Raw genomic sequence first — 16286 nt, 5'->3', positions numbered from 1 at the left:
AAAATATATATATATATATATATATATATATATATATATATATATATATATATATATGTGTGAATAATCTCACTGTATGTTTACTATCAGTGCTAGGGATAGTTCTAGGAAAATGAGACACTTAAGATTTCAATAGGGTGGATTTTATAGTACCTAACTACCGGGGTTACAAGATCATCCACCGAGGATACTTTTCCCAAAATATGGTATATATTAATTTACTTGTTTGTTAGCTAATATATATTTCAGCTAAGTAAACACCTTCTTATATAGACACTAACAACTAAATAAGTATATGATGGATTAATCCATTATCTAAATGATCAGGGTAGATTTCCATATTATAACTTTTTTTTCTTTCTTTTTTAAATTATTATTATAATAAAAATAAAATAAAAATGTGAATAGCCAAATGCCAATTTGGGTTCAAAGTCTGCACAATTTGGTGCACATCAATAATCTACTGGGTGCCACCTGGGCACCCTTGAAGAAAAATCCAAGATGGTGGACAAAATGGTGGCCAAAATGGTGGACAAATCAGGGAAATGGCTATAGCTTGCTTATAAATTGACAGATAAACAAAAATTATTGCATTTACCCTATGGTTGTAGGAGCCAAGGAGGGCAATGGTGCTATCAAAATTCAGATTTAACTAAATGGGCCATGTAATATGGTGGTCCAAATTGAGAAAATTACAATAACTTCCTTATTATTCGGTACTAAAATGTAATTCTTGCATCTAACCCATAGTTTTAGGGGTCATGGAATACGATGAAAGTAGTTCAATTCTTCTATACAAGTTAATTTTAATTATTTCAAGATGCCAACCAATACAGGCAATGTACCTAAGGAGATGGAACTGTTAAAAATAAGTGCCACTGTATATTTGTAAAATGATTAACACAGTCATTGAAAAAACTTGTGGGTTTAAGATAATCAATTAATAATAATAATAAAATAATTTGACAGATATAAAGAAGAAGTTTGTTTTGTTTAACGACACCACTAGAGCACACTGATTAATGAATCATAGGCTACTGGATGTCAAACATTTGGTAATTCTGACTCATATAGTCATCAAAGGAAACCCGCTACATTTTTCTTAATGCAGCAAGGGATATTTTATATGCACTTTCCCACAGACAGGAAAGCACATACCATGGACTTTGACCAGTTGTGGTGCACTGGTTGAAACGAGAAAGAACCCAATCAGTTGAATGGATTGACAGATGTAAAATGCATTGTAACATTATTTTACAGTGACCTTTTCTTGGCCAATAGAATGTAAGATATTTGGTAGTGTTGTGCATGGTGTAGTATGCATGATGGAATTTTGTTAATTTGCAGTGTAACATTATTTTAGGTGGCCTAGTACTTGCTATTTATTCCCAGTGTTAAATACCATTATTGTAAAAATAAAAATAAAAAACCAGACCAGCTAAAACTGAATTCCATTGCAAACTGGCAAAACTATCATGCTCACTAAACAACACACACAGTACCCGAGAGAAAAAAAATAACCCAATAAAGGGTCACTTTAATATAGTGTTTCATTATTCATTTCATTTCAACTTATTTTTGTGCTATATCCAATTAAGGTTCAAGCACGCTGTCCTGGGCACACACCTCAGCTATCTGGGCCGTCTGTCTAGGACAGTGGGTTAGTTGTTTAGTGAGAGAGAAGAGGGTATAGTGGCCTTACACCTATCCATTGAGCCCTTAAGAACTCGCTCTGGGTTGGAGCTGCAAACCCTGTACCTACCAGCCTGTAGTCTGATGGCTTAACCACTACACCACCGAGGCCGGTTTTTCATTATTATATGTAGGTCATCCTTTTAAACCAACAAGTCTTTTGTGTGACTGTTACTTTTAACAGTTCCACCTTCCTCGGTTCATTACTTATATTGGTGGCCATCTTGAATAAATTAAAATTAACAGGTATAGAAGAACTACTTTCATTGTGTTCATTGATCCCTAAAACCATGGGTTAAATGCAAGAGTTACTTTTCTGTATCAAACAATAAGCAATTTATTGCCATTTTCTCCATTTGAACCACCATATTCAGGTGACCCATTTATGAAATCTTAATTATGAAGGAAGGAAATGTTTTATTTAACGACACACTCAACACATGTTATTTACGCTTATATGGCATCAGACATATGGTTAAGGACCACACAGATACTGAGAGAAGAAACCCACTGTGGCCACTTAATGGGCTACTCTTTTCGATTAGCAGCAAGGGATCTTTTATGTGCACCATCCCACAGACAGAATAGTACATACCATGGCCTTTGTTACACCAGTTGTGGAGCACTAGCTGGAATGAGAAATAGCCCAATGGGTCCACCGACAGGGATCGATCCTAGACCGACTGTGCATCAAGTGAACGCATTACCCGCCCTCATGAATTATGATGACACCAATTATGATGGCACCAAAAAGTAAAGTAAAGTTGTTTTATTTAACGACGCCGCTAGAGCACATTGATTTTTTATCTTATCATCGGCTATTGGACGTCAAACATATGGTCATTCTGACACTGTTTTTAGAGGAAACCCGCTGTCGCCACATAGGCTACTCTTTTTACGACAGGCAGCAAGGGATCTTTTATTTGCGCTTCCCACAGGCAGGATAGCACAAACAATGGCCTTTGTTGAACCAGTTATGGATCACTGGTCGGTGCAAGTGGTTTACACCTACCCATTGAGCCGTGCGGAGCACTCACTCAGGGTTTGGAGTCGGTATCTCGATTAAAAATCCCATGCCTCGACTGGGATCCGAACCCAGTACCTACCAGCCTGTAGACCGATGGCCTGCCACGACGCCACCGAGGCCGGTATGATGGCACCAGTGTCTTTCCTGGCTCCTAAAACCATGGGGTAGATATAAAAATTGTTCTTCTTTGTTTTCTCAAGGATGGCACCCAGTGGATTATCGATGTGAACCCCCAACAGTGTCAGAATCCACAGATAACTATGTGTCAAATTTTGCACACCCAAGTGGTAATTCTTCGAGATTATCATAAAGACAATGACCTTTATTCTCATAAACTGTAGGCATATAGTGTAGAGAAGAATGAAATACACACACATATATATACTCTTCAAAAAAAGAAATGCAAAAGGGTACAAATGGGTTATAACTCCGATTTTATGTTTCCTACCGGTTCATGCTTTGTGAATATAAGGTCATTGCATGTCCCAAACACATTCCCACGGTTACATTCGATAAAACGCAGCTACTGTACAATAAAGTTCCAAAATGTGAATATTCGCAAAAACGCAGCCACGTGCAAACCATGTCACCACTGCACGTGCGTTGTCTGCACGTGCAACATGAACACCGACAGTATAAAAGTGCAGGGTGTTCGCTTGCCTGGCCTCTGTATCTGGCCGACAGTTGACAATCCAGAACATGCCACGTCTCAGTGAACCGCAGAGAAACAATGCCATCGGCCGACTAGACGCAGGCGAATCCAGAACGGCCGTTGCCAGGGCATTCCATGTGTCCCCCAAGCACCATCTCCAGACTGTGAGACCGTTACCAGCAACATGGATCAACACGTGACCTCCCTAGATCCGGTCGACCACGGGTCACTACCCCCGGGCAGGACCGCTACATCCGGGTACGCCACCTTCGGGAACGATTGACTACTGCCACCTCCACAGCCGCAGCAATACCAGGTTTGCGCAGGATATCCGACCAGACCGTACGGAACCGCCTACGTGAGGTAGGAATTCGTGCCAGACGTCCAGTTCGAGGTGTCATCTTAACACCACAACACCGTCGACTCCGACTGCAGTGGTGCCAGATTCATCGACAATGGCCTCAACTGCGATGGAGACAGGTGTGGTTCAGTGACGAGTCCCGATTTCTGCTCCGACGTCATGATGGAAGATGTCGCGTGTATAGGCGTCGTGGTGAACGTTATGCGGCAAACTGCGTGCAGGAAGTGGACAGATTCGGCGGGGGTAGTGTCATGGTGTGGGCAGCCATTTCACACACTGGCAGAACTGACCTGGTCCACGTGCAGGGCAACCTGAATGCACAGGGCTACATTGACCAGATCCTCCGGCCACACATCGTTCCAGTTATGGCCAACGCCAACGCAGTGTTCCAACATGACAACGCCAGGCCTCACACAGCACGTCTCACAACGGCTTTCCTACAGAACAACAACATTAATGTCCTTCCTTGGCCATCGAAATCACCGGATTTGAACCCAATTGAGCATCTATGGGACGAGTTGGACTGACGCCTCCGACAGCGACAACCACAGCCCCAGACCCTGCCCGAGCTGGCAGCAGCCTTGCAGGCCGAGTGGGCCACCATCCCCCGGGACGTCATCCGTACTCTGGTTGCTTCAATGGGCAGGCGGTGCCAGGCAGTTGTCAACACACGCGGAGGCCACACCCGGTATTGACTCCAGATGACCTTGACCTTGGTGGTGTGTCCTATCACTTACTCACAATGGACTAGAGTGAATTGTGAACAATCCTGCAACATTTGGTAATTATCGGACTCCCCATTCAATAATTAAATCAATTCTCCAAATGTTACGACAATGTGGTTTTGCGTTTCTTCTTTTGAAGAGTATATATATATATGTATCTATGTATCTATGCATGCACTCCACCCGTTGCATACATACATACATACATACATACATACATACATATGGTTGAGTTAAAGAAACTTCCTTTTTATGGAAGCTTCGATAGCTCAGAGCGTATCGTGGTTAGTCTTGCAATTTGCGGGCGAATCGGTGCCACAGGTTCGAGTCCCAGCAACGGCATGGGACAATTTTTGAGGCCAGAAAGGATTTAATTATCCCCTGCGCCAGTGCGTTAATATCTATGTATGTAATAGTCGACCTCGACATACATACAATATATATAGATATACATACATACATACATACATACATATATAGATGCTATGATAGGTACTACAACATGTATATAAAATTAGTGGGCAACGGGTGGAGTGGTGCCATATTTTTCAAAATGGCCGCAAGAAAATTTTGAAATACATATGTTTGGAATTTTGACATGTTCTGTTTTTAAATGTTTACATATTGCTTATAATAAATATTTTGTAAAGTTGGACATCAAATCTTAATCGACATGGTTCTTTGTTTTACATATGTTTGACATCCAAATGGAGAATTTTATAAAAATAAGGTTATGCTTTAAATGTTTGTAACTATGGTATTCAGACAAAAATCCCATGCCTAAAATTTGGTATCCGAACCCATTAACCAGATGTAAAATCAATGCTTATCACGACGCCACCGAGGCGTCGGTAATAAATATTTAATGTGATTAGATACAATGTAATTGTTATTGGAAACTCAGACAGTATTTACATACTTAAAATTTGGTATCCTGACATTAAAAGATGCAAACTCAATGTGCTCAGTCAAAATGAAATGTGTTCAGTTATGTTTGTTAATGGTTTGACAATGTAAATTCTAATTTGCTGTCAAAGTGTTGCTTAAACATTTCACTACCTGTAATTCTGTTTTTTTTTTTTTATATTATATTTATACCAGCTCCTATTAATGAGCCATAAATTTGCAAGTGCATTTGAAGAAATCAGTCAGCTCTCATAGTGAAGCCATTGATGCCGCTGGGTGCCACTCATGTTTCGTTAGCTTTCCCCATTCCCCATTGTTTATAAGTGTCCGCTTGTTTCTGTCAGTTGCATTATATAAAATAATGAGCTGTCCAACACTACCTTTGTGACAAGATCTTTACCATCACCTAAAATTCCAGTCTCCTTACAGAAAATGCCATTAATTCTGCCTGCACACCTGCTGACTTGTTAGTGGTATGGTCCACACTGCTTGCCACTCATTTAAGACTTGATTTCAGAACCTGCAGCCTGTCTTTACAACAGAACAGGATGACCACTATTATTGCAAGATTCGGCATTTTGATGTATGATCGCACAAGTACCTATAGTGACAATAGCCGATGATTAATGTTATTATAGGTGTTAAAACTGTATTGATATATTTTATATTTTATGAGATATTGAGTAAAATAGCTTGTGGATGAGGCCATCTTGGATTTCAAGATGACAGCCATATATTCGATGTCACCATTGGATTCTTAGACCCCTGATATGTCAGTCTAGGTGTTAAATCTGTAATGATATCTTTTCTACTAAATGAGATATTGAGCAAAATAGCAATCTAATTAAAATTAGCTCCACTATTACATGTGGATCTAACAGCAGCCCGTTGGATGAGGTCCAGTTGACCTTTCATTCGACCAATCAAAACCTTACTTGCAAAATCATGCCAGTGATTTGAAAAGAATTTGAAAACATTCGGGATTAGGCCGAGGGTATATGAAATGATTCGGGTGAATTACGAAGTATGCTGAAAACTAATTTCAATATAAAATTTTATATAAAATTCGTTTCAAGACAAAAACCTCTGCTGTGATGGTACAGCCATAAAATCTGTTTATACTAGTATACAATCCAGAGTTTATTACTGCACTTTCCCCCCTGTTTTTTCAGTGTTGAAATAGACCAACAAGGTCGCCTATTGCATAAATAGTCACGCCCAATATTTTTAGAATTTGTATGTTCCCGAATAACGCTATAAAAGGCAAAGTGTAATTGGTCGATATTTAAATTGTTATTTATAGATGAAATGTCACCTGGACATAAGAATCCACGCAATGCTGTTAGATCTACTGTCAGACCCAGTAGAGCTGTTAATCAGATTGGCAAAATAGCATGTGGACGGCGACCATCTTTGATTTCAAGATGGCAGCCACAATTTGCAAACACTTCTGTCACCACTGGATTCCTAGTCCCCTAACATGTGGGTATAGGCATTTCAACTCTCTCGATATGTGTATTAGTTAAGGAGATATTAAACAAAACAGGTCCACAATGGTGGCCATCTTGGATTTCAAGATGGCAGCCATACAGGGTGCAATTTCCAGTGGGCCCTGGACTAAATATCCTTGTATTGGGTTAATCTAACCATTTGCCAATGTTCATGCTTTCACAGAAAAGTGCACAATTGATCAGCTAAGTTGCTCCACTACTAGCATAGATAGTAAACATACTGTAAGGTTGGTTATTCACATATATTTGATTACAAAATAAAAACATTACATACAATTTAGACATCTACACTGATCATTTTGATAATGGATTAATCTATCACATATAGTGTCTACATAAGGTGTTTACTTAGCTGAAATATACATTAGTTAACAAATATGTAAATTAATATAACATCTTTTGGGAAAAGTACCCTTGGTGGACGATAATGTACCCTCGGTAGTTGGGTACTGTAAAATCCACCCTACTCAAATCTTAAGTGTCTCATTTTCCTAGAACTATCCCTAGCACTGACAGTAAACATACATGTACCATAAGGTTATTCACATATATTTTTAAATAATAATAATAATAATAATAATTTCTTTTAATTTGGAAATGTACTCTGATCATTTAGATAATGGATTAATCCATGATATACATATTTAATTGTCATGTCTACATTAGAAGGTGTTTACTTGGCTGAAATATACATTAGCCAACATATATGTAATGTAATATACCATGTTAAAGGAAAAGTATCCTCAGTGGATGATATCCATGTACCTTCGGTAGTTAGGTACAGTACAATCCACCCTTTTGAAATGTTAAGAATCTCCTTTTCTGAAAAACTACTCCTGACATAGTAAATATGCAGTAAGGTTATTCATATCTATTTATTAAAAAATAATAATAATAAAAATTAAATTAAATTAAAATTAAAATTTTTCATATGAAAAGAAAATCCACCCTAATCAGTTAGATAATCGATTAAGCCATCATATTCATATTAAATTGTCATGTCTACATTAGAAGGTGTTTTACTCAGCTCAAATATACATTAACCAACATATATGTAATGTAATGTACCATATTAAAGGAAAAGTACCCTTGGTGGATGATATCCATGTATCCTCAGTAGTTAGGTACCATACTGTAAAATCCACCCTTTTGAAATGTTAAGGATCTCCTTTTCTGAAAACTACTTCTGACATATATAGTAAATATGCAGTAAGGTTATTCATATCTATTTATTTAAATAAAAAAAAAAGATATGAAAAGATAATTTACCCTGATCAGTTAAATAATAGATTAAGCCATCACATTCATATTGATTTGTCATGTCTACATGAGAAGGTGTTTACGTAGCTGAAATATACATTAGCCAACATATGTGTAATGTAATATAACATATTAAAGGAAAACTACCCTCGGTGGATGATGTCCATATACCTTCGGTAGTTAAGTATGGTGAAATCCACGCTTTTGAAATTTTAAGAGTCATCTTTTCTGAAAACCACTCCTGACAGGATAGTAAATATGCAGTAAGATTATTGACATCTTGTTACAAAAAAAAAATCAAAAAAAATCAGACTTTTTACACATGAAAAGAAAATCTACCGCATTAGTTAAATAATAGATTAAGCCATCACATTCATATTGAATTGTCATGTCTACATTAAACAGTGTTTACGTAGCTGAAATATACATTAGCCAACATATGTGTAATGTAATATAACATATTAAAGGAAAACTACCCTCGGTGGATGATGTCCATATATACCCTCAGAAGTTAAGTATCATAAAATCCACCCTTTTCAAATGTTACGTGTCTGTTTTTCTGAAAACCACTCCTGACATGGATAGTAAATATGCAGCAAGATTATTGATATCTTGTTACAAAAAAAAAAAAAAAAAAATTCAAACTTTTACACATGAAAAGAAAATCTACCCTGATCAGTTAAATAATAGATTAAGCCATCACATTCATATTGAATTGTCATGTCTACATTAAACGGTGTTTACGTAGCTGAAATATACATTAGCCAACATATGTGTAATGTAATATAACATATTAAAGGAAAACTACCCTCGGTGGATGATATCCATGTACCCTCAGTAGATACATGTAAGTATCATAAAATCCACCCTTCTGAAATGTTACATGTCTGTTTTTCTGAAAACTACCACTGACATCGGTAGTAAACATACAGTAAGATTATTCACATCCACTTAAAAAATAATAATATAATTTTAATGGAAATGTAAATGCACATATGTAATAAAATGGAAATCTACCCTGATCAGTTAGATAGTTGATGAATAATTCATATTCATATTTAATTTTCAGTGTCTACATAAATTGGAGGGGCCGAACGTAGCCCACTGGTAAAGCATGGTCGGTCTAGGATCGATCCATTTTTATTGGACCATTGTGCTATTTCTTATTACAGCCAGTGCACCACCACTGGTACATGTATATCAAAAGCCGTGGTATGGTGCATATAAAAGATTATCTGCTACTAATGAAAAAATATAGTGGGTTTCCTCTCTAAGACTATGTCAGAATTACCAAATGTTTGACATCCAATGAATCAATGTGCTCTAGTGGTGTCGTTAAAAAAAAAAAAAAAGTGTTTACTTATACATATGTATTTTCACACACGCACACATTTATTTCAGCTTATTTCCGTGCTTATATCCAATTAAGGTTCAAGCACACTGTCTTGGGCACACACCTCGGTTATCTGGGCTGTCTGTCCAGGACAGTGGGTTAGTTGTTAGTTGGTTAGTTGTTAGTTGGTTAGTGGTTAGGGAGAGAGAAGAGGGTGTAGTAGCCTTACACCTATGCATTGAGTCCTTAAGAACTTGCTATGGGCTAGAGCCGGTACGGGGTTGCGAACCCTGTACCTACCAGCTTGTAGTCCGATGGCTTAACCACTGCGCCACCGAGGCTGGTTACACACACACACACACACACACACACACACTCACACTGTCACGTATGTATGTATGTATGTGTGTGTATGTATGTGTGTGTGTATGTATGTATGTATGTATGTATGTATACATGTATGTATACATGTATGTATACATGTATGTATATGTATATTAAAGGTAAATGAACCTTCAGTGGTACTTTATTCAAATCTATTTAATAAAAATCATATTTAAAAATCTACTCTGATCAGTTAGATAATTGATTAATTTTGTGTCTACAAAAGTAGACTTTTACTTTGAGGAAATAGACATTAGCCAAGAAGTGTGTAATTTGTTAACTACATCAGTGGATGACTTCATGTGTACTTGGTAGTGAGATAATGTATTTATAATCCAACCTACTGAAATCTTAAATTTATAATTTTCCAAAAACCTACCGTAACTACTGTTGTGTTGTTGTTATTATTTTTATTTAGGACAATTGTTATTACAAATAATTAAATAATTATAATTAACAGTAGTGGACAACATTTTTTGTAATCGGTTTGACCTGTACTCATTTATACAGTAATTATTTTAAATTATACATTCTGTATTTGTTGAATGATTTTTGTTGTTGTTGTTTGTTTATTTGTTTATGAAATTAAGTTGTACAGACGTGCATTACAATTTTGACGTTTAGATAACCGTAACCACTGGTGTAAAATTATCAAAATATCGGCGGGATTATCCCACAGAAGAAGAGCAGGAAAACAACAAACAACGACATTGATATACGCTACGTAACATTCAATTACACAATTTATTAAGCACACTGTATATTATTAAATACTTGTTACATTAATATCTACAGTTGGAATAATTTATATATGTATACACCAGAACATTACTCGATGTCGTAAAATCTCGACGTCGATCAACCGTTTGATCATGAATATTCAGTAGACGCTCACTGGCTGACGACTCTCAGTGTCTACGATTTAGTCTCTCCCACTGCCGTAGTGGAGAATGAGTGGCGGCTTCTTGCGTTCAGGAGGTCGTGCCATATGGTGGAGGGAGTGTCATGGTGTGGGGAGGTATCTGTGCACAGGAAAGGACACCATTGGTCATCGTTCACGGAAACTTGACAGCTCAACGTTACAGGGATGACATTCTTCGTCCAACTGCAATACCATTTCTCCAACGGCAGCCACGTGGTGTCATTTTTCAGCAAGACAACGCCAGACCTCATACAGCCAGAATCGTACAGAACTTCCTTAGAGCCAACAACGTAAACGTATTGCCGTGGCCTGCACGCTCCCCAGACATGTCCCCCATAGAACACCTCTGGGATGTTTTGGATCGCCGTGTTCGACAACGACCACACCCTCCAGCCAACCAACAGGAACTGATCCAGGCCCTTCAAGAAGAATGGCAACGCGTCCCACGTGACCTCATCAGACGACTGATTTTTTCTATGCGTCGGAGAATTATTGTTTGTATTGGGGCAAGGGATGGTCACACACACTATTAATGTGACTTGTTATTGAACTTGGGTGATTGTCTGTATGCTTTGCATGTCGTCCATGAAGTTGAAAGCTCGATTTGTGTACACCACCTCGCTTTGGGAAAATGTGACGTCATTATCAGATGCTGAATGACACTCATTTTTAGTTATGTTAATGTTGACATATTGATCTAGTCAATATATTTTACCTCATGCGACCAACTTTTGTTGTTTTTACACCAGAGTGATTTAAAACTATGGTAAAGTTTCTTTTGGCCTTCAGTATATATATATATATTATAAATATACAATTCTGGCAAATATTATTTTAAAAAGGCCATCGTTTAAAAGTTATAAAACAATGTTGAAACTAAACGATTGACAGGATCGTGCTTATCTTCGGTTCACTGCCAATGGTCTATATATCCAGCTTGACCTGACCTCATTTGAATATGTAATTTTTGCACACGGCATGCTCATTAGGTTACAGAGAAACACGTGTAATCGAGTGAGTACTAGTAATTTTTACTTGTGAACCTTTTGGGGTTCACGCTTTGTAATCATACTGGAACAAATAAAATGTTGTCAAGTATGTTTTCTTCTTTGCAACTAATGCAAGATTATGAACAATGCATTACCAAGTTCTTGTTAATACTTTCATAAAAATAGCGGGCTTTGTCAACAGTGTGTTTTGTTTACGAAACTTACGATTTAGTGAAATGAAACTGAAAGCCACGTACACAATCGACAATTATTTATTGTTTGAATTTAAGGGAGAATGGATCTCTTTATTATTATTAAATACAAACAATAATTAACTGTAATTAAGTTTGTGGCTTTATTTTAACCGTGGCTTATTTAAAGGTGCGTTTTATGTACGGACGAAGGTCAGAACTTGGTCTAAAAACAAGGGGTGCGGGTTATATACCAGTGCGTGTAATAGACCGGAAAATACGGTATACAAAACGTTTTCAGGAGGAACACATTTTTTTAATAATATTGATAAATTAGTACAATTTTCTCAGAGAGCCAGCATTTTTACAATTAAACAACTGTTTGAATTTGAAAACATATTAAGCCGAGCAGTATAATATCTTTAAATACATTAAGAAACTTTAATTCTTGTTTTCCAGATGGATTGTGGGAGAATGTGCACTGTTACTTTTCAAAACACAGAGAAGCTGTTGTCTTCAACCATCCCCAGACTGGAATTGAGTGCCAGATATCTGTGAATAGTAATAAGGCTATTCAAACTACTCACATCCTTTATGAATATGGCACCATGGACCCCAGAGTTAAACCCTTGGCTGTTGCATTCAGATACTGGGCCACGGTAGGGCTTCATCTAATGTCAGGAGACACTATTTCAAATCACCCTGCAATCACTATATACATTGGCATGATATGATGACTAGATAAACAGAGGATACTCCCTGAGTGTCTTGTGATATCATAATTTATCAGCACGAGTTGATAAAAGTACGAAATCCAAGGCTTGCCAAGGATTTTTATACATTTATCAATGAGTGCTGATAAATTATGATATCACAAGACACGAAGGGGTTATTCTTTTTATCATCCATTATTATTCTTTTTATTTGCGACAGTTGTAAACAATGTTAGTAACGTGGGTTGAATTGTCACTATATTTGGCAGTGGTAGACTCGTTAACTAGCAGAATGATAGTGGCGTAACGTCACTAATGATAGGTTTAGCACTGAAATATACGCAGTAACGTAACAAACTAATGTCTTGTGATGAAAATTTGACCAATCACGATTATAAGAAGCGATATCTCCTAGGAGAATATTGCAGGAGATATCACAAATTATATTCCAGCGATATCGCCTATAAAAGCCTTTAATGGATGATAAATTTCTATATTTTCTGTAATTTCTATATTTTCTGTAATTTCTATACTTTCAGTAATTTCTAAATTTTCAGTATATTTTCAGACAGGGCCATGCTAAGGTTTCCTATAATGTCTATCTATTTCAAATCATCCTACAATCATTATGTACATTGGCTAGATAAACATCTATGGTCTGATTTTTTACATTTTGACATCTGTTGGACATCACTTGATGCGTGATCGGTTTGGGATCAGTCCCTGTCGTTGGGCCCATTGAGCTATTTCTCATTCCAGCCAGTGGACCACGACTGGTATACCAAAGGCTGTGGTATGTGTTATCCTGTCTGTGGGATGGTGCATATAAAAGATCCCTTGTTGCTAATCGAAAAGAGTAGTCAATGAAGTAGCGACAGTGGGTTTCCTCTCGATATATGTATGGACCGTAACCATATGTCCGACATCATATAACCGTAAATAAAATGTGTTGAGTGCGTTGTTAACTAAAACCGTACCTTCCTTCCTATTGGACCTGCTCGGCCCAGCAATAAACATCTTAATAATAAATAATGGGCAGAAACGTTTATTTTGATCAACTATACATTGGCAAGATATGATGATTTTTATAAATTTCTATATTTTCGGTCACTGACCAAAAATATAGATCACGTGACAACAGAGTATTTCAGACTAGATTTTTTGTATAAACATACTCTATAAACCATTTGTTTCGGTACATGTACATACAAATAGCATTTAGTGAAGATTATGACATGATGGCATTCCATGTCAAATCAATCACTTTTAGGATGCACCGTCTCGGATCTCAATGAAATTTGGTACCCTTATAGTAGTCAATGAAAAAACTTATGAACCACCATTTTTTACTTCTCACTCAATTAATTATTGAGATACAGGTAATTGAACTTTGACCCTATTAAGGGTACCACTTGTTTTTAAAAGGCGCTAACGTTTTTAGTATTATAGGTAAATAAAACATTCAAATGTTTTTTTTTAAAGGTCTTTAATAGATAAATAAATCTTAATATACACCAAACAATCGAAAAATCAACCGCCGGAAAGTTATAATTCGACATGACCTTTGACCTTGCCCCCCCCCCCCCCCCCCCCCCCCCAAAAAAAATGTATTGTCACCAATGTTTTTCAAAACTACTGGTTATACCTCATATATTGCAGAAGATTGCCTAAAAATGTGAAGATAGGCAAGCCATAACATCCAGAGTTACAGTCCATTTTATGGGTCGGGGATGGGGCGTGCAATGGTTATCACTTCACACATACTAATTATCAGTCTGTCGTAGTTTTACATTATCTTTGAATGCTAACCTACATGTGTATTCGAGATCAGTTACCCATAAATCTGATGTTCTCTTCAACGTATTAGAAAGAAGTTACCTTTATTTTAATAAGTACTGTGCCATTTATGAAGCGCCTTTGTTGCATTCTGCGTGTTTTCATTTGACAAAGAATATGTTCGACCAGCAGCAGTTTGTGGATCAACTGTGATCAAAACACCATGTTTTTACTGTAAATCCTGGTAGTTTTCCACAGTAAATTTTCTTTTATCCGATAAGCTAGTTTTGTTGTGATATAAAATGTACAATTCAAGAATTGCTGATGATGATAACTAGTTTAACGTGCCCATATACCACTAGGGTTTCGAACACGCCCATCCCGAGTCCGACCTCCGATAATATCGGTGGCCTGACTCAGGATGGAGTGGGGGGGGGGGGGGGGGGGGGGGGTTGAAACTGGGCAGAATTTTGAAGATAGCAATTAGTAAAGAAGTTAATAGATAAAATAAAAAAAATAAAAAGGTTACAAGCCAAAAATAAAAAAAGAATTGACTGCTCGGTCGAATATTTATATAATTTGGAGCATTTTAGAAGGACAGTCCAAAATTAAATAAGAGAAAGAAGAGAGGATCGGACTATTTAATAATATTTAAAAAAAAAAAAGAAGTAATTTCGACATAAAATTTTGAACGCAGATCTAAAAGTTTAAAGTCCGATCGATATGTCCACGCGAGTGGCCTCGTTAAGGCCTTTTGGGTGCACAGCATCTACGGGGAGGTGATGGTGTTCCTCTCCTCAAAGTGAGGCACCAGTCTCCTGTAGCTGTGGGTGCTAAGGCAGTGGACCATCTGTGGGTACTGGGCACCGGTGACGATCTTCATGATTCTGTGGATGGTGTTGTTATCCATGTCATGGCTGAGGAATCCCTGTCGGTAAAGATCATCCTGGCGCGACGTCACTACAATAGCTTCCACTCCCCGTAGTTTGACCGTGTGGATGGCGACCTGGTGGCCATTGGGAAACGTCTTGAAGTTTTCCTCGTAGACCCCGCCTGGCAGTCTGTCGGGGTCCGTGACGTCTCCCACCAAGTACTTAGAGTACTGGCCACTCTCCAGTCACCCGAAGAGGAAGTAGAAGGCCGCGTCTTGGCTGGTTGGTCCCCCGGCGGGGTCATGGCCTTCCTCTTGACAGCCCCAACATCCAGAGTCGCCGTCGCGGAGTCCCCCGTGGGTGGGGGTCTCGACGCAGACGAACGATGAGCGGGAACAGGTGACGCTGGTCGCGGTGCACTGGTTGGCTGCTCCACTTCCCGCATCTGCACAGTCGGTGTGGCTGGTTGGCGAGTCGCCTCCTGTCGCTCCGTCCGGATTGGTCGTGGTGGGGGCGGCGACGCAGACGGGACCGCCGCTGGCGGTTGAGCCGCCAGCTTTGTCCCCGCCTGAGCCGCCCCTGGCACACGTTTCCTCTTCCTTGTTCTCTTCCTCTTGGCTGTAGCCGCGTCCCCATATACCAAAGTCACGGTTGCCCGTGACCCGGTGTATGCAACGCGGTACTCTAGCAGCAAGCCATAGCTAGCCATCAATCCCCCCAGGTGGGGGGGTAAGTCGAGAGCACACGAAATTACGTCCAACTTCATTGCTAGTTCGACTGAGAGTCAAAGAATTGCTGAGCAGTTAATATTGGGCCGATCTTTGAGAGGGATAAAGTTTTAGATAAGCTGTTCCATAACTGATCATATGTGATTGGTGAGAGGCAGTTTTTTGTTATATACCTACCATTAATAACATAAACATATATTTCAAATAATTATAAGTAGAGAAAATATTGCAGACTCCCTATTTT

The 16286-nt window shown here is 38.3% G+C and overlaps 1 protein-coding gene across 1 annotated transcript in view; it reads left to right on the top strand.

The window, feature by feature from the left end:
• Nucleotides 1-16286, top strand: part of LOC121387550 (terminal uridylyltransferase 4-like) — a 94679-nt gene that overhangs the window by 39864 nt on the left and 38529 nt on the right. The window contains exon 12 of the mRNA XM_041518707.1: nt 12413-12612. Within this exon, the coding sequence (XP_041374641.1) occupies nt 12413-12612 (200 nt within the window). The remainder of the gene's footprint in view (nt 1-12412; nt 12613-16286) is intronic.

Source organism: Gigantopelta aegis, chromosome 13 (assembly GCF_016097555.1).
Source record: "Gigantopelta aegis isolate Gae_Host chromosome 13, Gae_host_genome, whole genome shotgun sequence".
In the NCBI taxonomy this organism is placed as follows: domain Eukaryota; kingdom Metazoa; phylum Mollusca; class Gastropoda; order Neomphalida; family Peltospiridae; genus Gigantopelta; species Gigantopelta aegis.
Note: the sequence above shows the minus strand (reverse complement) of the source record. Positions and strands in the feature narration are given on the sequence as shown.